Consider the following 24,643-nt stretch of genomic DNA (forward strand, 5'->3'; position numbering starts at 1 on the left):
GCTAGTCAGGACCCCACCTGGGTTAACAGCAAGGAAAGGGACCAACACAAACTGAGCCAGGATAATATGAGAAAGGGACCTGATCTAACTTAGGCTGAGAAAGGGATCTGAATCAAGTCCAAACTTTGGAAAAGGGATTAAAGCTGAGTGTACCTTTAACTGCACTGGAGACTCTTTTTAGAAAATGGATCATTTGCAAGTAGTAACTTGTGATGCAAGGATCAGGATTACTGGGATGACCGTTATTGCCATGAGGAGGCCTTTGAGTGGTTTGGGGCGTTTTTCCACTTTGAACATTTGCTGAAAGAGAAGATTCAGAGCGATGAAACCATCCTGAGTATTTACTGTATTGTCTATTTTTATTTGATTGTTTTTTCATTGGTTGGCAAATGGGTTAAAAGGAGGCATATACTCAGGATAATTATTAGAGGGACAGTGTGTCATAGAGAGATACAGCACTGAAACAGGCCCTTCGGCCCACCAAGTTTGTGCCGACCAACAACCACCCATTTATACTAATCCTACGTTAATCCCTATATTCCCTACCACATCCCCACCATTCTCCTACCACCTACCTACACTAGGGGCAATTTTCAATGGCCAAGTTACCTATCAACCTGCAAATCTTTGGCTGTGGGAGGAAACCGGAGCACCCGGCGGAAACCCACGCGGTCACAGGCAGAACTTGCAAACTCTGTGCAGGCAGTACCCAGAACTGAACCCGGGTCGCTGGAGCTGTGAGGCGGCGGTGCTAACCACTGCGCCACTGTGGAAAGAATCTTTACTTACAGAGGTAAAAGCAAAATACTGCAGATGCTGGAAATCTGAAATAAAAACAAGAAATGCTGGAAATACTCAGTAGGTCTGGCAGCACCTGTGGTGAGAGAAGCAGAGTTAACATTTTAGGTCAGTGACCCTTCATCTCTGACCTGACCTGAAATGTTAACTCTGCTTCTTTCTCCACAGATGCTGCCAGACTTGCTGGGTATTTCCAGCATTTCTTGTATTAGAGAGTTATTTGAACACGGACTGCTAAATCACATGTTTGATAAGGTAGTGATTACAGAGTAACTTAAAAGGCAATATAATAGGAATTTCGAAAGTACACATTCAAAAGGATTCAGGGAAATGGCAGGGAACTGGGATTAGAGAGCTAGCACTGATACATGCCACATTGAGAGAATGACAATTTTAAACATATCACTGGGGAAAACTATACAGTATATCACATCCTTTCAGTCCTACATTGGCATGCACTTTGGTACTTTTATGTTTAGGGAAAATAATAGAAAGTAACATTTTTAAACACTTTTACTGTTTGATCACCTGTGGGTAAGCCAACTGTAGACTTCAGGTTAACTGGGGTTGCAGGATAGATGACAATTTTTTTGGATTTGATCTGTGGCTAACTGAAAGTATCAGATGGGAATCAATACTTTCCATTGTTTTCCATTTATTCAGCTAGGGAATAGTGCATACTACTGCTTGCTGATATCACAGCATGTTACCACAAACTGAGGAAATTGTTTCTTGGGGGTATTTTGCCCTAACACATTGCTGTGTATTTGATCATGAATTATCATGTTGCCAGAAAGAAGAATAGTTTGTTTTGCAGCATGCCATGACATATGGCACTGACATATGCTGATGCAGGGTTACTACTACAACAATAACAACTTGTATTTATATAGCACCTTTTGTATTAAAACTTTCTATGGTACTTCACAGGAGTATTATAAAATACAATTTGACACTGAGCCACACAAGGACATATTAAGGCAGATGGCCTAAAGCTTGGTTAGAAGTAGGTTTTAAGGAATATCTTAAAGGAAGGAATACAGGTAGAAATGTGGAGAGGTTTAGGAAGAAATTCCAGAGCTTAGGGCTTTGGCAACTGAAAGCAGGGTGCCAACGGTGGACTGATTAAGTGGGGGATGTTCAAGCAGTCAGAATTGGAGGAGCCCAGAGATCTCAAGGGTTGTGGGACTGGAGGAAATTGCAGAGATAGGGAGGTGCCAGACCATGGAGGGATTTGAAAATAAGGATGAGAATTTTAAAATGGACTCTTTATTTAACTGGGAGTCAGTGTATGTCGGTGAGCACAGGGGTATTGGCTGAATGGGACTTAGTGCATGTTAGGACATGAGCAGCAGTTTTGGATGAGCTCAAGTTTATTGGAGGTAGAACGTGAGAAGCCGGCTGGGAGTGCGTTGGAATAGTTAAGTCTAGAAATAACAAAGGCATGAATGAGGGTTTCAGCGGCAGAGGAGCTGAGGCAGGGGCGGAGCTGAGCAATGTGACGGAGGTGGAAATAGGCAATCTTTGTAATGGAATGGATATGTGTTTGGAAGCTCATCTCGAAGTCAAATACGACACCAAGGTTGCGAACACGGTTCTATGGAACCATTTCATTTTGGTCTCTTTCCCTGTCAGTTCTTTTCCTTTGCTGCAATTCTGAAGTAAGTTTTGACTGTATATATAATTAAACAAAGGTTGACTTGTTTTTTGTCCATAAATTAAACCTTTGGATCTTGAATAAAGTGACCCAAAATATAATAACAGATCTTGAAAATAAGATCTTAGAACTGCCAGATTTGACTGTTCCATAATTTTTGTTGTTTTTTAAAAGTGCTTGGTTTGCTAGTATGATGGGAAGAACAAGGATGATTATTGGTGAAAGTCGGTAAAATTCCATACAATAATTGTCATCATATCACATCCCAGTGCAGTCAGCATGTCTTGGAAGTTGGATGAATACACTGGTCCATTGCTAGTCCCATGCCCACTGTCAGACTTGCTTGTTTGTCTAGGTTGGGTGATTTTTATTAAATCAATGCAGCTGTGTAAGATTGAGGCTCAACTTACTGGGGAAGGGAAAGATTCACTTGATTTTTGTATGGTTTGCTCTGCTTGATTTTGACCTACTTAATAATTCAGTAGCATTTATTGTGGACAGGAAGAAATCTCTGACCTAGACCAACTCAGTTTCAATTGAAAGGAGAATATGTACTGGTCAGTACCATAGGGAGAAACGTGAAAAATTAAATTTTGATCACATTCCTGATTTAAAGAGGAAATGGCTAACTTTAGAGAGAGTGTACGTTTGGGGAAATGTTGCAGTTTTAAATAGTTTTTTTTAAGTGACTGCAACTTTACAGCTTTTACAGTAGAGGGCACTCATGCGATTCAGAGAAAGATGTTTTTAATTTCTCCCTCTATTATAAGATTTTGTTCTCTTTCTAGACTTCTTCCTGTTTTTCATCTCTTCCAGGTCAATGGCTACATGTTTTGCTCCATCTAGAGAGCACAGGCTGCCCTGACCTAGAGACAAATGGACAGCTGCTATTTGGTGCCCTATGAACAAAGGGTGTTAGGCTCATTGTGACTTAGGCGATTTAACTCAAAAGTGCAATACTGGTGTACTGCTGTATTTATTTCCCATTCTTGCCAGAGGCAGCTAGTTGTAGTAAAAAGCTACTGTATCCCTTGACATAGATTTTTCAACAGGTGGACACATTTAGTTTTTTTCAAGCAACTTTGTTTCATAATTCAAGAGTGTAGTTTTAACATAATTCATTAAGTCCAAAAAAAGGTAACAATGTTTTAGAAATACTCATTGGTATATAGAACTTAGAGATTTTTTTTTAGAAATGCAAAATGGAAAGAATCATCATAATTAAAGATCCAGGCAGTGAAATTGCTTCAGTGGCCATTTTTCCCAGGACTGCACTATATTTCTACTCCCTGTGCCTATGGCAGCTATTGTGAATTATAAACAGAAAATGCTGGAAATACTCATCAGGTCTGGCAGCATCTGTGGAGACAGAAGCAGAGTTAACGTTTCAGGTGAAAGGTCACAGACCATTATTTCAGATTTCCAGCATCCACAGTATTTTACTTTTATTATATTGTGAATGATGTATGTTTTTTGAAGGAAACTTGATTTAATTGCATTCATCTGAATGTGCAAAAGCAATGCTTGAGAAACACTGCAAGGCAGGCCAGCTATATCGGTTGTTATAATCCTGTATTTTTTGTTCGGGAAAAGGAGCCGTACTGCTTTAAGAGCCAGCAAGCCTCAGGAGTTAGAGAAAATGCATTTTTGTTGCAGTTGGATACAACCATATGGAGAGGGAACCAACCAGCTTCAAAGAATGCATCGGGTTGCCTGGCAGCAGCCATTCAGAGACCAGGGACTGGATATGCAATGTTGCAATTATTTTTTGAACTGGCTTTTTAGTTGAGACAGACTGTTCTAATTGAGAAACAGACAGACAGCTGTGTGTTAGCACCTGAAAGGAGAGCTGTCAGACAATTTAAACTGAAGGAAGAGAATTTAGTCTGTTTATTTATTATTCTCTCTCAAAATTCTAAAAAGTCAAGCCAAAATAGAGATCTCTGATATTTTAAACTGAAGGAAGGGAGGTTAGACTGTGACAATCTTTTATCCCTCAAAAAAATTCTAAAGCCAAATTGATTTATTAAAAAGTGTTTGCAAGTTTTTCGTTGTTGAAATTCATCGCTGGAGAAGGAGCAACTATTTCGACTTCTGAATTAGACAACGGACTGTTCTACTGTTGAAGAACCTTTATCCCCCCACCGGACGGCTGTGAGGACTTCAAGCAACCTTGGACTCTTCCACATGCGGCAGAAGTGTAAATCTGCAAGGACTCTAATTTTTTTCATTCTAATTGTCGTTTATATCTTAGTAGTGTTTAAGAATTTAGTTTTTCTAATTAAATAGTTAATTTGTTGATCTAAAGACACCTGGTTTGGTTAGCCTCATTCGGGGGTTAATAGATGGTACAATTTGGCTAGGTCCTTCTTTAATTTGGAAAGTTTAAAATGATATGTTAGGCAATCTGTGGAGGGACGGGACTGAATCAACAGTGCGTTTCTCCCACCACAATCAGAATCATATATTTTGATTGGGGGCTTTGAATTGAGTGGTTGGTCGTAACACGGTTATAAGAAGTTTCTAGAAATGAATGTTTGAATTTTGTAAAACAAATAGTGATTAATGTGTTTGCTATAAATGTTTTAACAACTTTTTTTTCTCTTTTTGATACCAGTCTGTACAATTCTAGATAAATGAATGTTCCATAAGGTGGAAAACCAATATCAAAATCTGTATTCTCCAATAGATTTGTTTATTTTGTGGCATGTCATTGGCGGCAGTAGTTTGATATTCCTGGCAAGGGGAATTCATAGAATTAAAGTGTTAATAACCAAGCTCAGTGAAAATCTAGAAGAATTTGACAATATCTGTATCTATATTTTGTTCATATTTTTAATAGTCTCAAAGTAAGAAGCTTGAGCACTGGCAGCATCAGCATTGCAACTTGAGAGCGAGGCGGTGTTAATGAGCTGTGATAGATGTTAGGCTGTCAGCTATCTCAAAACCTTATCAAAAGTTGTCTTGTGAATGAAAAAGTACAAACTACAATAAAGTTTTTTTTTAAATCTCTCTGTTTTATTGCCGTCGTGTCCATCCATTCTTCCTGCTGCAACATACTTGTTGAAACTGTTCTTCATTGTTGCCAGGGAACTTTCACGTAAAATGAACATTTTGGGCAGCACTGTCATTCTTCGTACCAGTCAATATATTGTCAGTTTATCACATTGAGATATTACTTTTTGAGAAGCTTGACCATAGTCACCAAGCCACTTAATAATTTGTACTGTAAACTATACTCTGAAAGGTAGCTGAAATATCTGGTAAGGAACAGCTAGGTTCAGTTTAGCTCAGATAAGTGAAATGAAGTTCTCCCTAATAAAGAATTGTGTTGAACCAGGGGTTGAAATTAAAACAGGCCTAAAGTGCTGGAAAGCTCTGATACAAAATGTTCCCAGAGGTGAATTTTCCAATAGTACTTGCTTGAAAGCAATTCGTGGGTTGAAGTCCCCAGACCTTCACCCCAAGGAGTGGCCAAGTATGAAAGCAACAGGTTGTAAACCCTCAACGCCAAACTAATTTTCTTTCGTAATTGAAGAGGTTCTTTTATTTTCTGGGTTTCAGTGACTTCCATGCTATAGAAAAAACTTGTGAATTTGTCACAAAACATCAGTTTCCCTCGATCAGTGTTTTTTTTTTAACCTTTTGACCACCTCTATGTTGTCAGACTACCTGCATGATATTAAGTCTCTGCAATAAACATTGTTTTCTTGCCACTGACTGAAGCTGAACCTGAACTTTGCATCTTATTACAACCACAGCTGAACTTCAACCCCCACATTCTAATCAATAGCAAGACTGCTTACTTCCATCTCTGCAATCTACTGGCTCCTCTGCCACTGAAGCCCTTATCTGTGCTTTGGTCACTTTTAGGTTCCATCTTTTCAATAGCCTTGTTGACCTCTGATGCTGTTTCCTCTGAACACTGTTGTCCAAAATGTAGTCTTTCTTGCTTATTACACTTCGCTCACCTTCACTGGCTACTTACCCACCAATGTATTAAATTTATTATCTTTGACTTCAAATCTTTCCACAGCCTCACCCACTCTATCTCTGCAACCACCTACAGCCTTATATCCCTTCCTGCACCTTTAAGTCGTTTGACTTTGGCCTTTTGTGCATTCCCCTCCTTTTGCCCAACATTTCAGGTGCCTTGACTCCTATCTCTGAAGGTCCACCTGCACATTTCTCTTACCTTCTATAAAATTCATCTCTAAACCAATCTTTTTGACCAAGTTTTTCATTCCAATCTCTCCCCCTGTGTCTTACTGTTTGTTGCTCTAAACTTTCCTATTTGTGCAGCATTTTTGGATTTTTTAATGTTAAAAGTGCAATAAAAAATGAAAATTATTGCTTTCTTCTTAACACTTCAACGATATACTCGTATGTGCAGATGAATTAAAGTGACCCCACAAGCTTTCACTTGACTGTTTCAAGGTGAATAAGAGTAGGTTTACTGATTCCTGTTACTCTTAGTGTGAACATCCCCTAAACTGAGGCCTGTTTTTTTTTCTGTGTGCAGTTAAAAAAAAATCATTCTTCATTAATTTATGCTAATTTAAAAAAAAAAATCACTTTGCATCAGAATTGGATCTTCAACTCTGCTCTGGTGTCAGCCAAGGCTCAGTTAGTAGGACTCTTGCTTTTGAGTCAGAAGGTTGTGGGTTCAAGTCCCACTCCAGACAGTGGAACACATAATCTAGGCTGACACTTCAGTGCAGTACTTGAGGGAGTGCTGGAGGTGCCATCTTTGGATCGGACGTTAAACTGAAGCCTGGTTGCTCTCTCAAGTGGATGTAATGGTTCCCATGGCAATATTTGAAGAAGAGCAGGGGAGTTCTCCAAGTATCCCGACCAACATTTATCTCATAACCAACTCTACCAATGGGTAGGGAGTGGTATTATCACTGGACTAGTAACCCAGAGACCCAGGGTATTTCTCTGGGGACATGGGTTCGAATCCCACCACAGCAGAAGGTGGAATTTGAATTCAGTTAATAAATCTGGAATTAAAAGCTAGTCTAATGATGGCCATGAAACCATTGTCGATTGTTGTAAAAACCCATCTGGTTCACTAATGTCCTTTAGGGAAGGAAATCTGCTGTCCTTACCTGGTCTGGCCTACATGTGACTCCAGACCCACAGCAATATGGTTAACTCTTACATGCCCTCTGAAATGGCCGAGCAAGCCACTCAGTTGTACCTAACCGCTACGAAGTCAATAAAAAGGAATGAAACCGGACGGACCACCCGGCATCGACCTAGGCACCGGAAACGACAACGGCAAACTCAGCTCTGTCGACCCTGCAAAGTCCTCCTTACTAACATCTGGGGGCTTGTGCTAAAGTTGGGAGAGCTGTCCCACAGACTAATCAAGCAACAGCCTGACATAGTCATACTCACGGAATCATACCTGACAGACAATGTCCCAGACACTGCCATCACCGTCCCCGGGTATGTCCTGTCCCACCGGCAGGACAGACCCACCAGAGGTGATGGCACAGTGGTATACAGGAGGGAGGGAGTTGCCCTGGGAGTCCTCAACATCGACTCCGGACCCCATGAAGTCTCATGGCATCAGGTCAAACATAGACAAGGAAACCTCCTACTGATTACCACCTACCGCCCTCCCTCAGCTGATGACTCAGTACTCCTCCATGTTGAACACCACTTGGAGGAAGCACTGAGGGTGGCAAGGGCATAAAATGTACTCTGGGTGGGGTACTTCAATGTCCATCACCAAGAGTGGCTTGGTAGCACCACTACTGACCAAGCTGGCCGAGTCCTAAAGGCCATAGCTGCTAGACTGGGTCTGTGGCAGGTAGTGAGGGAACCAACACGAGGGAAAAACATACTTGACCTCGTCCTCACCAATCTGCCTGCCGCAGATGCTTCTGTCCATGACTGTATTGGTAGGAGTGACCACCGCACAGTCCTTGTGGAGACTAAGTCCCGCCTTCACATTGAGGATGCTGTCCATCGTGTTGTGTGGCGCTACCACCGTGCTAAACGGGATAGATTTCGAACAGATCTAGCAATGCAAAACTGGGCATCCATGAGGTGCTGTGGGCCATCAGCAGCAGCAGAATTGTAGTCAACCACAATCTGTAACCTCATGGCCCGGCATATCCCCCACTCTACCGTAACCATCAAGCCAGGAGGCCAACCCTGGTTCAATGAAGAGTGCAAGAGGGCATGCCAGGAGCAGCACCAGGCATACCTCAAAATGAGATGTCAACCTGGTGAAGCTACAACACAGGACTATCTGCGTGCCAAACTGCGTAAGCAGCATGCGATAGACAAAGCTAAGCGATCCCATAACCAACGGATCAGATCTAAGCTCTGCAGTCCTGCCACATCCAGCCGTGAATGGTGGTGGACAATCAAACAACTAACTGGAGGAGGTGGTTCCACAAATATCCCCATCCTCCATGATGGGGGAGCCCAGCACATCAGTGCGAAAGATAAGGCTGAAACATTTGCAACAATCTTCAGCCAGAAGTGCCGAGTTGATGATCCATCTCGGCCTCCTCCTGAAGACCCCAGCATCACAAATGCCAGACTTCAGCCAATTCGATTCACTCCGCGTGATATCAAGAAACGACTGAAGGCACTGGATACTGCAAAAGCTACGGGCCCTGATAATATTCAGGCAATAGTACTGAAGACCTGTGCTCCAGAACTTGCCGCACCCCTAGCCCAGCTGTTCCAGTACAGCTACAACACTGGCATCTACCCTGCAAAGTGGAAAATTGCCCAGGTATGTCCTGTACACAAAAAGCAGGACAAGTCCAACCCGGCCAATTACTGCCCCATCAGCCTACTCTCAATCATCAGTAAAGTGATGGAAGGTGTCATCAACAGTGCCATCAAACGGCACTTGCTTAGCAATAACCTGCTCAGTGACGCTCAGTTTGGGTTCCGCCAGGGCCACTCAGCTCCTGACCTCATTACAGCCTTGGTTCAAACATGGACAAAAGAGCTGAACTCAGGAGGTGAGGTGAGAGTGATTGCCCTTGACATCAAAGCAGCATTTGACCGAGTATGGCATCAAGGAGCCCCAGCAAAACTGGAGTCAATGGGAATCAGGGGGAAAACCCTCCGCTGGCTGGAGTCATACCTAGCGCAAAGGAAGATGGTTGTGGTTATTGGAGGTCAATCATCTGAGCTCCAGGACATCACTGCAGGAGTTCCTCAGGGTAGTGTCCCAGGCCCAACCATCTTCGGCTGCTTCATCAATGACCTACCTTCAATCATAAGGTCAGAAGTGGGGATGTTCGCTGATGATTGCACAATGTTCAGCACCATTCGTGACTCCTCAGATACTGAAGCATTCTGTGCAGAAATGCAGCAAGACCTGGACAATATCCAGGCTTGGGCTGATAAGTGGCAAGTAACATTCGTGCCACACAAGTGCCAGGCAATGACCATCTCCAACAAGAGAGAATCTAACCATCTCCCCTTGACATTCAACGGCATTACCATCGCTGAATCCCCCACTATCAACATCCTAGGGACTACCATTGACCAGAAACTGAACTGTAGTAGCCACATAAATACCGTGGCTACAAGAGCAGGTCAGAGGCTAGGAATCCTGAGGCGAGTAACTCACTTCCTGACTCCCCAAAGCCTGTCCACCATCTACAAGGCACAAGTCAGGAGTGTGATGGAATACCCTCCACTTGCCTGGATGGCTGCAGCTCCAACAACACTCAAGAAGCTCGACACCATCCAGGACAAAGCAGCCCACTTGATTGGCACCCCATCTACAAACATCCACTCCCTCCACCACTGACACACAGTGGCAGCAGTGTGTACCATCTACAAGATGCACTGCAGCAATGCACCAAGGCTCCTCAGATAGCACCTTCCAAACCCGTGACCTATACCAACTAGAAGGACAAGGGCAGCACATGCATGGGAACACCACCACCTGCAAGTTCCCCTCCAAGTCACACACCATCCTGACTTGGAGCTATATCGCCATTCCTTCACTGTCGCTGGGCCAAAATCCTGGAACTCCCTTCCTAACAGCACTGTTGGTATACCGACCCCAAATGGACTGCAGCGGTTCAAGAAGGCAGCTCACCATCACCTTCTCAAGGGCAATTAGGGATGGGCAATAAATGCTGGCCTAGCCAGCGATGCCCACATCCCTGAATGAATTAAAAAAAACAGATTATCTGGTCATTTCATTCATTTTGGTTATCTAATCCTTTGCTGTTTTCTTAACGTGGAGAATAGGAATCCAATTCTTCCTGACCCGGAGAACAATTCCTTAATTATTCCCTCTGTGCCTATGAAGGAATATTAACTACACTCATGTAAGCTTAACTTGTCATTCTGTTAGACATCTTTTGACCTCAGGCTGGGTTCATTGTCCTGGAATAATGTTTCAATCTAGCCCAATTTCTGTCAGCTCTTTCCACAGGATGTTCCAGTCTTGAAAGGCAAAGATGGTTCAGTGAAAGTCTTTAACCTTTATTAATTGATAAAATCCATATCCAGAAAACCTACCATTTAAAATCATATAGGCCTAGAATCTCATGACACGGTTTTATGTAACTATGTTGTCGGAACTCTGCTTTCTTGAAGAAATTGCGCGTAACTGATTTATTTGTTTTTTTATGCCGAAATGTTGTCACACACAAATTTCCTCAAACATTAGGCTACTCCCAATTTACATCTTCTGAAACCCCACTTAATTTATTAACATAGCTCTGTGACTCATGCTAAAGAGCAGAGAATGCAAGTTTCCTGTATTGACGTCAGTTCTGAATGGACATAAATTTATGCCCAAAGTTTAGGAGCAGTGCGTCCTGAAGTCGCTATTACTGGTGTTTTGCAGCTTTTTCGCAAAAAAAAAAGTACTTCTTATTGAGACCTAGACTGTGTTTTCTACATCTTTGAAAGTTTTTTAATGACATCAGGCTGTGTTTCAGTAAAACGAGTAAAGTTCCACAGCTTTATGTTCGTATACATGCTGTTCTGTTGCACACTTTCTATGGGCCCGGATTATTTCTGTTGTTTTATGCTGGTTTTTCCATTCTGACATATACTGATTAGGATTTCTCAGGAAATTTCAGCATAAGTTTGTCAGCAATATTGGTGTAACTTTGGTATAAGTTGGATCGGGAAAATTCCAGCCTACAGTGGCAGATGAAGGTGATCTCTTTTGTGATGTTATGATCATCTAATATCTGATAATTGTGAAATTCTGACAGTCATGCATTATTCGCAATGCTTGTTGACTGAAGCCTGAAACAGCCATTTCAACAGTCATTTCAGCTTTCCATGCTAACTCATAGGTGCTGAGAACAACTGGAGTACCTCAGCTATTGAACTGATGGTGGTAGCTTATTCATCTCAGTTTGGGAACTCAATATGGGGGATTGAGCATCTGTGTAATACAAACTTAATTATCCATGCTTCTGTTATCCATGAAAACCTTCACAGGAGTTGAGGCTAAATTGGGAGACCAGTGCATTTTGGGTGTTGGATGGAGAGACCATTAAGGTGCAGTAATCTAATGAAATGTGGGAGCTTTTAAAGAAAGGGAAAACTTGCAGTTACATAGCACCTTTCAGGATGTCCCAAAGTGCCTTACAGCCGGTGAAGCACTTTTTGAAGTATAGTCGCTGTTGTAATATAGTGAAATGCATCTGCCAAGCAAGGTTCCACTAACATCAATGGGATAAATGACTGGACAGTCAGTTTTAGTGATGTTGTTTGAGGGATAAATGTTGACCAGGATACTGGGAAAACTCCCATGCTCTTTTGAATAGTGCCAAGGGATCTTCTAAGTCCACAAGTGGGTAAATGGGGGCTTGATTTGATTTAACATCTCATCCAAAAGATAATGCCTCTTACTGTACAGCATTCTGTCAGTATTACACTAATCTAGATTATGTGATCAAGTTTCAGGAGTGGTGTTAAATATATCACTTTCTGACCCAGGCAAGAGGTCATAATTAACGGCTAACTTAATAAACTTCCTACAGAATTTTTTGAAATCACTTTTATAATTTACATCATAATAACTTAAAAATATTATTAGATGCAAAACTTTCACTGATTTATTTTCTATGTCTGTTACATTACTGAATTCTGTAGTCTGTACATTGCAGCTTCCATTATCTGCCAGGAGTTCACGCTCCTTATACCAGATGGCACTATACTTTGGTGCCCCATCACACTTAATCACTTATTTATTTTTTTCTTTCACTTTAATGGCATTTATTATAAATGCAAAATGTTTGCGACAATCTCCAGGTGCACTAGACCAGCATCTAGAAAATTCCTTAGGGTGTCTGAAGTTTGCAATTTTTAAGCTGTTTTGGCCTAACTGTCACCTTTACTTCTGAGTCATGAAGCTAGTGTGAATACTGTACATTGGTCCATTAGCTCCTACTTTGTTACCAAATTTGCCACTGGCCACTGTACAGAAATAACTCTGTCAGTTGTGCCTCATTTTTGTATAGCTGTAGTTGGTGGTGCTGCCGTAAAGTGCCTGAATGTGGTAGACTATGACAGTAATTGGAGAAGTAGAAGCTTCAATTGTGATATTATCACACTGTGATAAATTGTGTATCAGACTGGAGGTTGATACCATTAGTTTATCTTATATCATTTATCACAGTACCGGTTATATAAATTCAATTAATCAACACAGTTGGAGGACGTTCATAGAATGACACTACCTTCCTTTTATTTTAAGTGCCTTCTAAAACAAAAGCACTGATTTCCTACTGTACCTTCAGTAATTGGATTCCAGTGCTTGCTCAGTAGCCTTATTTACTATAGGAAAAATTGTGTGTTGCTTCAAAATATTTATGTTGTATCTCATTCACAGCAATTAACGACGAGAAAGAAATTGGAATATGTTGGTGGCTGTATTTCTGAGCTGTGTGGAGGTAAATAATAAAAAGTTCAGGCCTTTCAACAGATTTAGTTTATTTTTGGTAAATTGATTAAAAGGAAAAATCCACCAGATCAGCACTTACTGAATCTAAACGTGGGATTAACAGTTGGGAGGGAATGTCTATAAAAGTTAGAACACATTTTTTTTTATTTGCGGGTCCTTTCTGGTGTTGCTGAGTAATTTTTGCATCCATTGTGCTAGTTTCCAGTTTATCTGACTGATATCTGCAATATTTTAGTTTGACTAAAAGAAAGTTTATCAAAATACATTGAAAAACGTCTAGAGTTCAAATTTTGATTAAGTTTGTGTGGAACTTTGTGAGGATTGAATCTGAAGCTAATTAAAACCAACAATACGTGAATCATTTCAGGAACCCAGGTCATGCACAGATGCTAAATGCTCCAAGGAGGTTTGATTCTATGTTTAGTTCGATTCACAGTAGTGGTCTAGTTGACGAACAAAATAGATGCACCTGTTTCTATACAGTAACAGAAAATAGATGCAAATAAAATTGTACATAAATTGGTATCAGCAGCTTCTAGCTCCTTTTAGCCACAAACATCTGCCAAACATGGAGCTTAATGTTCAGAATTATCACAAAGTTAACATTATCCTATTATCTATGTGCAGCATCACTTTTTTGGAAAAACTTAAGCATTTTCCAAATGTTAGTGAGGAAGGGATCAGTTTGCTGTTTATCATTATCTTTATCACACTTTGATCACCTCATCCATATACTGTAGATGATTTACATACTACTGGTTATCCAGGTATGTAGTATGTAGCTAGTTAACAGTGCTGTAGTTTATACAAAATTTAAATAATTTTTTTAACTAATTTTATCTTCTGACGATCCCCTCTTAAACATTAATGTGACCAACTTAAAAACTGGGCGATGTTCACTGCTTTGCAGATATTGTGCATAGCCATATGTATATAAGGATCAAGTTTAAATACTGAGGCTCCCACAGCTAAGACAAGTCCTGTGTTTCCATGGAGAGCAGATGACAAGCAAAGTTTACTCTTAAAAGACCATTTTGATGCTTGTTAGCACAGTGGCTGAATATGCTGTCTTCTTTTGAGTAAAATATATGGTTTAGGCCATCGTCACACTTGTAATGCAGCTAAATAATATATCAGCTGAGTTTCTTATCCTTCGGAGGCACAGTGGGAACAGGACTAAGGTTGATTAACTCACCACCCCCATTTTCCTAGTCCAATTCTGCTGTCATGTAATCTGTCTGGAGTGATCTTCCTGAAGCTGCAGAACAATTATGAGATTATTGAGGTGGACAGCTGTATGAAACACAATAGAGATAAATTATGTGTTGTCATTAATTTTTGACATGAGAAACCTCTCTTTACTGAATACAGTTTAATATATTTATATATATTTCTCACCAATTTTCTCCCCTTCTCTCCAGGATGGGATGACATTTTGCTGTTGATATTCCATTGTTGCCTTTGCCCCTTGTATCTCACTCAAATGGACATTACTCCTATGCTTTCCTCAGCAATGCATGGTAATTGAGCAATTGATCCTAGAGGCTATCATTGCTAAGTCCAGTTTTTTCCTTATTTAATGTTCACGTGTGTCTTTCCTGCAGAGATTGCTGGACAGAAATTAGAAAGAAAGACTTGCATTTATACAGTGCATTCCATGACCTCAGGAAATCCCAAATGCAAGGCTTTCAAATCGTTTTACAGCAAGTGAAGTACCTTCTGAAGTGTAGTCACTGTCGCAATGTAGGAAATAGAAACTCTATCTTTTTTCCCCTCGTCAACTTAGGGCTATCGTCGTTAAGAAGGAACAGTTAGAATTTGCTTCCTGGTCCCTGAAGATAATTGATTGAAATGGCCAGGTCATTGTGGACAGCATGTACAGGGAGGTGGTCACGTCGCAGGTAAAGACTGCTCAGACAGAAAGGGAATGGGTGATTGCCAGGCAGAGTAGAAGAACTAGGAAGGTAATGCAGGAGCCCCTGGGTCCCTCTCCCTCTCTAACAGATTTTCCGCTTTGAATACTGTTGGGGGAGCTAGCTTCTCAGGGGAATGCAGCAAGAACCAAGTCTATGGCACCACGGGTGGCTCAGCTGCACAGGAGAACATAAGAACTAGGAGCAGGAGTAGGCAATTCAGCCCCTTGAGCCTGCTCCGCCATTCAATACGATCATGGCTGATCTCATCTTGGTCTCAACTCCACTTTCCTGCCCATTCTCCATAACCCTTCAACCCATTTCTAATTAAAAATCTGTCTATCTCCTCCTTAAATTTACCCAATGTCCCGGCATCCACCACACTCTGGGGTAGTGAATTCCACAGATTCACGACCCTTTGAGAGAAGTAATTTCTCTTCATCTCTGTTTTAAATCTGCTACCCCTTATCCTAAAACTATGACCTCTCGTTCTAGATTGCCCCACAAGAGGAAACATCCTCTCTATGTCTACTTGGTCAATCCCCTTAATCATCTTATATACCTCAATTAGATTTGCTCTCATTCTTCTAAACTCCAAAGAGTAAAGGCCTAAACTGCTCAATCTCTCTTCATAAGACAAGCCCTCCCATCATGGGAGGAAAAAGAGTGGGAAATCTATAGTGATAGGGAATTCTATCGGAAGGGGTACAGATAGGCATTTCTGTGGCCGCAAAAGTGAATCCAGTATGGTATGTTGCCTACAAAAACAAGAAATGCTGGATTCACTCAGCAGGTCTGGCAGCATCTGTGGAAAGAGAAGCAGAGTTAACGTTTCGGGTCAGTGACCCTTCTTCGGAAGAAGGGTCACTGACCCGAAACGTTAACTCTGCTTCTCTTTCCACAGATGCTGCCAGACCTGCTGAGTGAATCCAGCATTTCTTGTTTTTGTTTCAGATTTCCAGCATCCGCAGTATTTTGCTTTTATATTATTATGGTATGTTGCCTCCCTGGTGCTAGGGTCAAGGATGTCACGGAACGGCTGTAGGACATTCTGAAGGGGGAGGGTGAACAGTCAGAGGTCGTGGTTCACATTGGTGCCAACGACATAGGTAGAAAGAGGGATGAGGTCCTCCAACAAGAATTTAGGAAGCTATGCAGCAGATTAAAAAGCAGGACCTCAAAGGTTGTAATCTCTGGATTACTCCCGGTGCCACGTGCTAATGAGTATAGGAATGAGGAGAGAGCAGATGAATGCGTGGCTGAAGAGATGGTGCAGGAGGGTGGGCTTTAGTTTCCTGGATCACTGGGTCTGTTTATGGCGAAGGTGGGACTTGTACAAGTTGGACGGGTTGCAAGTGAACCAGAACGGGACCAACATCCTTGCAGGGAGGTTTGCTAGTGCTGTTGTGATGGGGCGGGGGGGTTAAACTAATTTGGCAGGGGGATGGGATACAGAGTGGAGGTACAGTAGGGGATGATGCACAGCCAAATATCAAAGAGAAACTAAGTCAGTCTGGAAGGCAGAGCAAATATAGACCTGTAAAGGCACAAGCAAATAATGCAAGGCTGGATTGCATCTATTTTAATGCAAGGAGTCTTACAAGTAAGGCTGATGAATTGAGATCGTTGATTAACACATGGGAATATGATATTATTGCTATCACAAAGACATGGTTGAGGGAAGGGCAGGACTGGCAGCTCAATATTCCAGGATATAGAATCTTCAGCCGTCACATGGGTAGGGGTGTGTAAAAGAGGAGGTGGCATTGCAGTATTGAATAAGGAGTGATGATATCTTAGAAGGTTACTGCAGTAAGGAGGGGTGATATCTTAGAAGGTTCCTCAAGTGAGGCCAAATGGGTAGAACTTAAAAGCAAAAAGGGGGCAATCACTTTGCTGGGAGTATACTACAGGCCTCCAAACAGTCAGGGAGAAATAAAGGAGCAGATATGCAGGCAAATCTCAGAGAGATATAAAAATAATAGGGTAATAACAGTAGGGGATTTCAACTTCCCCAATATTAACTGGGATAGTCTTAGTGCAAAAGGCTTAAAGGGGACAGAATTCTTAAACTGCATCCAGGAGAGCTTTTTGAGCCAGCATGTAGAAAGTCCTACAAGACAAGGGGTGGTACTGGACCTAATCTTAGGGAATGAAGCAGGACAAGTGGTAGAAGTGTCAGTGGGGGAGCATTTCGGGGATAGTGACCATAATTCTGTCAGATTTCAGATAGTTATGGAAAAGGACAAAGATGGACCGGAAATAAATGTACAGAATTGGGGGAAGGCCGATTTCAATATGATAAAACAGGATCTGGCCAAAGTGGACTGGAAGCAGCTACTTGCAGGAAAGTCTGCATCAGACCACTGGGAGTCATTCAAAAAGAAATAGTGAGAGTTCAGGGCCAACGTGTTCCTGTAAAGGTGAAGGATAGGACCAGTAAGTCAAGCGAACCCTGAATGTCAAGGGATATAGAGGATTGGATAAGGAAAAAAAAGGAGACTTATGGCTGATTCAGAGGGCTGAAAACAGTGGAGGCCCTAGAGGACCATAGAAAGTGTAGGGGGGTACTTAAAATAAGTAATTAGGAGAGCGAAGAGGGGGCATGAAAAAACACTGGCAGGAAAGTTAAAGGAAAATCCCAAGGCGTTTTATAAGTATATTAAGGGCAAGAAGATAACCAGGGAAAGAGTAGGGCCCATTAAGGACCAAAGTGGCAATCTGTGTGTGGAGCCGGAGGACGCAGGTGAGGTTTTAAATGATTACTTTTCATCTGTGTTCACTGTGGAGAAGGACGATGTAGGTGTAGAGATCAGGGAGGGGGATTGTGATATACTTGAACAAATCAGCACTGAAAGGGAGGAGTTATTAGCGGTTTTAGCGGGCTTAAAAGTGGATAAACTCCCAGGCCCAGATGAGATGTATCCCAGGCTGCTATGTGAGGCAAGGGAGGAGATTGCAGGGGCTCTGACACAAATTTTCAAATCCTCTCTGGCCACAGGAGACGTTCCAGAGGACTGGAGGACAGCGAATGTGGTACCATTATTCAAGCAGGGTAGTAGGGATAAACCACGTAATTACAGGCCAGTGGGTCTAACATCAGTGGTAGGGAAACTATTGGAAAAAATTCTGAGGGACAGGATTAATCTCCACTTGGAGAGGCAGGGATTAATCAAGGACAGTCAGCATGGCTTTGTCAGTGGGGGTCATGTCTAACAAATTTGATTGAATTTTTCGAGGAGGTGAGTAGATGTGTTGATGAGGGTAAAGCAGTTGATGTAGTCTACATGGACTTCAGTAAGGCTTTTGATAAGGTCCCACATAGGCGATTGGTCAAGACGGTAAGAGCCCATAGGATCCAGGGCAATTTGGCAAATTGGATCCAAAAATGGCTTAGTGGCAGGAGGCAAAGGGTGATGGTCGAGGGTTGTTTTTGCAATTGGAAGCCTGTGACCAGTGGTGTACCGCAGGGATCGGTGCTGGGACCCTTGCTGTTTGTAGTGTACATTAATGATTTAGACGTGAATATAGGAGGTATGATCAGTAAGTTCGCAGATGACACGAAAATTGAATAGTGGGGAGGAAAGCCTTCGATAACAGGATGATATAGATGGGCTGGTAAGATAGGCAGAGCAGTGACAAATTAAATTTAATCCTGAGAAGTGTGAGGTGATGTATTTTGGGAGGACTAACAAGGCAAGGAAATATACAATGGATGGTAGGACCCTAGGAAGTACAGAGTGTCAGAGGGACCTTGGTGTACTTGTCCACAGATCACTGAAGGCAGCAGCACAGGTAAGTAAGGTGGTGGTTAGGAAGGCATATGGGATACTTGCCTTTATTAGCCAAGGCATAGAATATAAGAGCAGGGAGGTTATGATGGAATAAAAACAAGAAATGTTGGAAATACTCAGCAGGTCTGGCAGCATCTGTGGAGAGAGAAGTAGACTTAACATTTCAGGTCGATGACCCTTCATCAGAACTGGCAAATGTTAGAAATTTAATAGGTTTTAAGCAAATAAAGCGGGTATGGGGCAAGAGATAACAAAAGGCAAGGTGTTGATAGGACAGAGGGTCACAGAGAATAACTGACCAGAAGGTCATGCAGCAAAGGCAAACGGTATGTTAATGGTGTGCTGACAGACAAAGGGTTAGTGCAGAAATGGTGTTAATTCATAGAAAAATGAACAGCCCTGGCCCAAAGCACAAACATGAAAAAAACAGTGGGTAGGCACATGGTAAAAAAATGAATGATGAAACCAACTAAAATGAAATCAACAAATAAAAAATAATAAGAAAAAGCAACTGAAAATAAAAAGGGGGTCCCGTCATGCTCTGAAATTATTGAACTCAATGTTCAGTCCGGCAGGCTGTAGCGTGCCTAATTGGTAAATGAGATGCTGTTCCTTGAGCTTGCATTGATGTTCACTGAAACACTGCAGCAAGCCCAGGACAGATATGTGGGCATGACAGCAGTGGGGTGTGTTGAAATGGCAAGCCACAGGAAGCTCGGGGTCATGCTTTTGGACTGAGCAGAGATGTTCCACAAAGCGGTCACCCAGTCTGCATTTGGTCTCCCCAGTGTAGATGAGATCACATTGTGAGCAGCGAATACAGTATACTAAATTGAAAGAAGTACAAATAAATCGCTGCTTCACCTGAAAGGAGTGGTTGGGGCCTTGGATATTGAGGAGAGAGGAGGTAAAAGGGCAGGTGTTGCACCTCCTGTGATTGCACTGGAAGGTGTAGTGGAAAGGGGACGAGGTGTTGGGTGTAATGGAGGAGAGGACCAGGGTGTCGCGGAGGGAACGATCCCTTTGGAATGCTGACAGGGGAGGGGAAGATGTGTTTGGTAGTGGCATCACGCTGGACGTAGTGGAAGTGGCGGAGGATGGTCTTTTGGATGTGGAGGCTGGTGGGGTGGAACGTGAGAACAAGGGGAACCCTGTCGCAATTCTGGGAGGGAAGGGGTGAGGGTAGGGATGAGGGAAATGGGTCGGACACAGTCGAGGGCCCTGTCAACAGTGGGGAGGAATCCTCGGTTGACGAAAAAGGAAGACACGTTAGAAGCGCTGTCTTGGAAGGTTACATCATCAGAGCAGATGCGTCGGAGACAGAGAAACTGGGAGAATGGAATGGAGACCTTACAGGAGGCAGGGTGTGAAGAAGTATAGTCGAGGTAGCTGTGGGAGTCGGTGGGCCTATAATGAATATTCGTAGACAGCCTATCCCCAGAGATGGAGACAGAGAAGTCAAGGAAGAGAAGGGAAGTGTTGCAGATAGACCATGTAAAGGTGAGAGAAGGGTGGAAATTGGAAGCAAAGTTGATAAAGTTTTCCAGTTTGGGGCGGGAGCAGGAAACGGCACCGATACAGTCATCAATGTACTGGATAAAGAGTTGGGGGAGGGGGGCTGAGTAGGACTGGAACAAGGAATGTTCGACATATCCCACAAAAAGACAGGCATAACTAGTACCCATCCGGGTACCCATAGCAACACCTTTTCCTTCAAGGAAATGAGTGGAGTTGAAGGAGAAATTGTTCAATGTGAGAACATGTTCAGCCAGACAGAGGAGGGTGGTGGTGGATGGGGACTGGCTGAGCCTCTGTTCAAGGAAGAAGCGAACAGCCCTCAAACCGTCCTGGTGGGGGATGGAGGTGTAGAGAGATTGGACATCCATAGTGAAGAGGAGGCGGTTGGGGCCAGGAAACTGGAAATTGTCAAAATGACGTAGGGCGTCAGAAGCGTCATGGATGTAGGTGGGAAGTGACTGGACCAGGGGAGAAAAGATAAAGTCAAGATAGGAAGAAATAAGTTCAGTGGGGCAAGAACTGAAACAACGGGTCTGCCAGGATTGTCCTGTTTGTGGATTTTAGGAAGGAGGTAGAAGCGGGCTGTCAGGGGTTGCAGGACTAGGAGGTTGGAAGCTGTAGAGGGAAGATCTCTCATTTACCAATTAGGCCCACTACAGCCTGCCAGACTGAACATTGAGTTCAATAATTTCAGAGCATCACGGGTCCCCCTTTTTATTCTTTATTATTTTTTTATTTGATTATTTTATTTTAGTTGGTGTCATCATTCATTTTTTTTACCATGTGCCTACCCACTGTTTTTCATCTTTGTGCCTTGGGCCAGGGCTGTTCATTTTTCTGTCAATTAACACCCTCTCTGCACGAACGTTTTGTCTATCAGCACACCATTAACATATCGTTTTCCTTTGCTCCATGAACTTCTGGTCAGTTATTCTCTGTGACCCTCTGTCCTATCAACACTTTGCCTTTTGTTATCTCTCGCCTCACCCCTGCTTTACTTGCTTCAAACCTATTGCATTTCTAACATTTGCCAGTTCTGATAAAGGGTCACAGACCTGAAATGTTAGCTCTTCTTCTCTCTCCACAGATGCTGCCAGACCTGCTGAGTATTTCCAACATGTCTCGTTTTTATTTCACATTTCCTGCATTGCAGTATTTTGCTTTTATTTTAGGTTATGATGGAGCTGTATAAAACGCTGGTTAGGCCACAGCTGGAGTGCTGTGTACAGTTCTGGTCACCACACTATAGGAAGGATGTGATTGCACTGGTGCAGAGGAGATTCACCAGGATGTTGCCTGAGCTGGAGCATTTCAGCTATGAAGAGAGACTGGATAGGCTAGGATTGTTTTCCTTACAGCAGAGGAGGCTGAGGGGAGACCTGATTGAGTTTTACAAAATTATGAGGGGCATAGATAGGGTAGATAGGAAGAAACTTTTTCCATTAGCGGAGGTGTCAATAACCAGGGGGCATAGATTTAAGTTAAGGGGCAGGAGGTCTAGCGGGGATTTGAGGGAAAAAAATTTCACCCAGAGTGTGGTTGAAATCTGGAACGCACTGCCTGAAGGGGTGGTAGAGGCAGAAACCCTCACATCATTTAAGAAGTATTTAGATGAGCCATAGGATACAAGGCTACGGGCCAAGTGCTGGAAAATGGGATTAGAATTGATGGCCAGTGTGGACACGATGGGCCGAAGGGCCTGTTTCTGTGCTGTGTAACTCTATGACTATCTTGACTCGTCATTTCAATGAAATGAAAGAAAGTTTTAAAAAACGAGGTAATATTGAAGCTCTATGTCATATGGTTGTGCATTCAAACTGTACTGCAGGAATTGAGCACATATTCTAGTTTGACACTTCACTGCAGCACTGGGGTAGTGCTGCTTTCTTGGAAGTGCTTCCCTTCACATGAGATGATAAACTGGGACCCCATCTCCCTGTTCGGATGGACATAAAAGATCCTATGACAGTATTTAAAGACAGTGAGTGAATCCTTCCAGAGCCACCATTTGTTCCTCGACCAATACCATCAAAAGATATTAACTGGCCATTTATTCTTTTGCTGTTTATGGAATCATGTGTGAAAATTCTCTACCAGATTTGCTTACATAACAACACGTCAAAAGAATAATTAATTGGATGTGAGGCACTTTAAAAGACCTGAGGATCTGAAAGGTGCATGTATATGCAAATTCTTTCCTTCTAATTAAAACTTCCTGCATTTTTTTCTCCCTAATGATCAAGCCAATATTTAATCCAATCCTTTGAAAGTGTTGGCACTTTTTTCCTTGCCTTTTTCGACTAAACAAAACTGATTGTTTCTGACCATCTTTTAATCATTTGTTTATAATCTGCAGTTCCAGAGTTTGTAGTCATTTTTTAAAAGCAGTTACAGCCCACAAAATTCAAGCATGATTTAAATATGTTCAGGAAGAACACTGATTCCAAATAGCATTTATTTTCTGCTACCCTTTAGCCTATGACACATGGAAACCTATTCCTACAGCTGAGAGGGTGTACAGCCACTGTCCTTCAGAAATGTCATGGTTGTTAAACTAGCTGGTGGGAAATGTGAGAGAAAAGCCAAGAGCCACCACCAAAAATAAAATCATGCTTATTAAACTTATCACTGCTTCATGCACTGGTTCTGAATATCTTTGTACAAATGCATTTTTTGTAAAAAAATAAATTAATTTGCACACATTTCTTGTTTGAACTGTATAGTCACATCAATGAGATTGGAAATACTGAATTTTCTGGGCTGAGAGATTCAGGTTAGCTTGATACAACTGTACCTCTAACAAAACTGTATCTGAAACAAAAGTAAAATACTGCAGCAAAAATTAATCCAGAGAGCAAACTTATTTCATTTGTCATTTCTGTTCCATGCACTGCACAATATATTCAAATTCCACTTAGGATCAACATTTGTAGACCAGATTTTTGTCAATGATTTTTTAAGATCAAATTTCTAACCTTGTTTCCCATGTCAAGGAAGTTACTGTATTAATTAATTTATTACATGAATGCATTCTTCACCAGTGTCAAAGACGAACTGCAGATACAGTGATATTTAGCAAAATCTGTTAGATAGTTTTCCCACACCATCTGAGTGGTTTCTCAATAGAAATCGATATTTTTAATATTGTCAATAATTATGGAGATATTAAAATATTAATTTGATTAACAATTTTGCACACCACAAAATTTATACATATTCAGTTTTCCATTACCTTCGAAATTGATACATTAGGAGCATATGATGGTACAGGACCAGAAAATTAAATTACTAGCTGAACTAATTACTGCGACTCACTCTTACAGGCTCTGAAAAGCTAGTTTTATATTTGGGGGTATTTCAAATTTCTCCATTCTGATAAATTCCACATTTTTCAAAGTGTTCTTTATCTAACAAACTAAGATCTTCACAATTATGACCTGCAGTAATTAGTCACCCATTCAAAATAACTAGCTAATATTTAATGGAATTGAATGCGTGCCTGCTGAGTTCAGACATGCTGTGGGTAAAGGTGAAATTCAACTTGGGTGAGGATGCAAAATGGGCAGTTGTGGGTTAGTCACTTGTTATACACCCAGTCTGATTGTTCTTTCTGTTGAAGTCATGGGTTGCATAACAGGCAGTCAGTTTTCATGCTGAATTTCACATGCTATTTAAGGGTTTTACACATGAAAGTGCAGGAAAAGAAAATACTCTGTAATCCATATGGCAGGTCCATCTTCCTCCCTGGGTAGACCATTCCAGTTAACTAACTTCTGTTTGAAGTAGATTAATCTGAACTGTTCCTCTTTTCTAAGGCTGAGCCTGTATCCTCTTGTGGAAATCTCAAACATATCAGGATTCAATTCATCTATATCCGTTAATATCTTGAATGCTAGAGTAATTGCCCTGATTTTGCAGTGATAATGACGAAGAACCTACCTGTGTTTGCTGTCATTACTTCACTGAAACTGACAGTAGCCTCAGAAGTCCGCATATGCACAGAAAACACAGAAATGAGAAGTTGCTGTCAGTGATTCTG

At 41.9% G+C, this 24,643-nt stretch overlaps 1 protein-coding gene across 1 annotated transcript in view; it reads left to right on the forward strand.

Annotated features, from left to right (window-relative positions):
- The window catches only part of ece2a (endothelin converting enzyme 2a), a 297,773-nt gene that overhangs the window by 182 nt on the left and 272,948 nt on the right, over window positions 1-24,643 (forward strand). Inside the window, 1 exon segment of the mRNA XM_068041679.1 lies at window positions 220-337. Coding sequence (XP_067897780.1) covers window positions 220-337 — 118 coding nt within the window.

The sequence above is a fragment of the Heterodontus francisci genome, chromosome 11 (assembly GCF_036365525.1).
Source record: "Heterodontus francisci isolate sHetFra1 chromosome 11, sHetFra1.hap1, whole genome shotgun sequence".
NCBI classification, from domain to species: Eukaryota; Metazoa; Chordata; class Chondrichthyes; order Heterodontiformes; family Heterodontidae; genus Heterodontus; species Heterodontus francisci.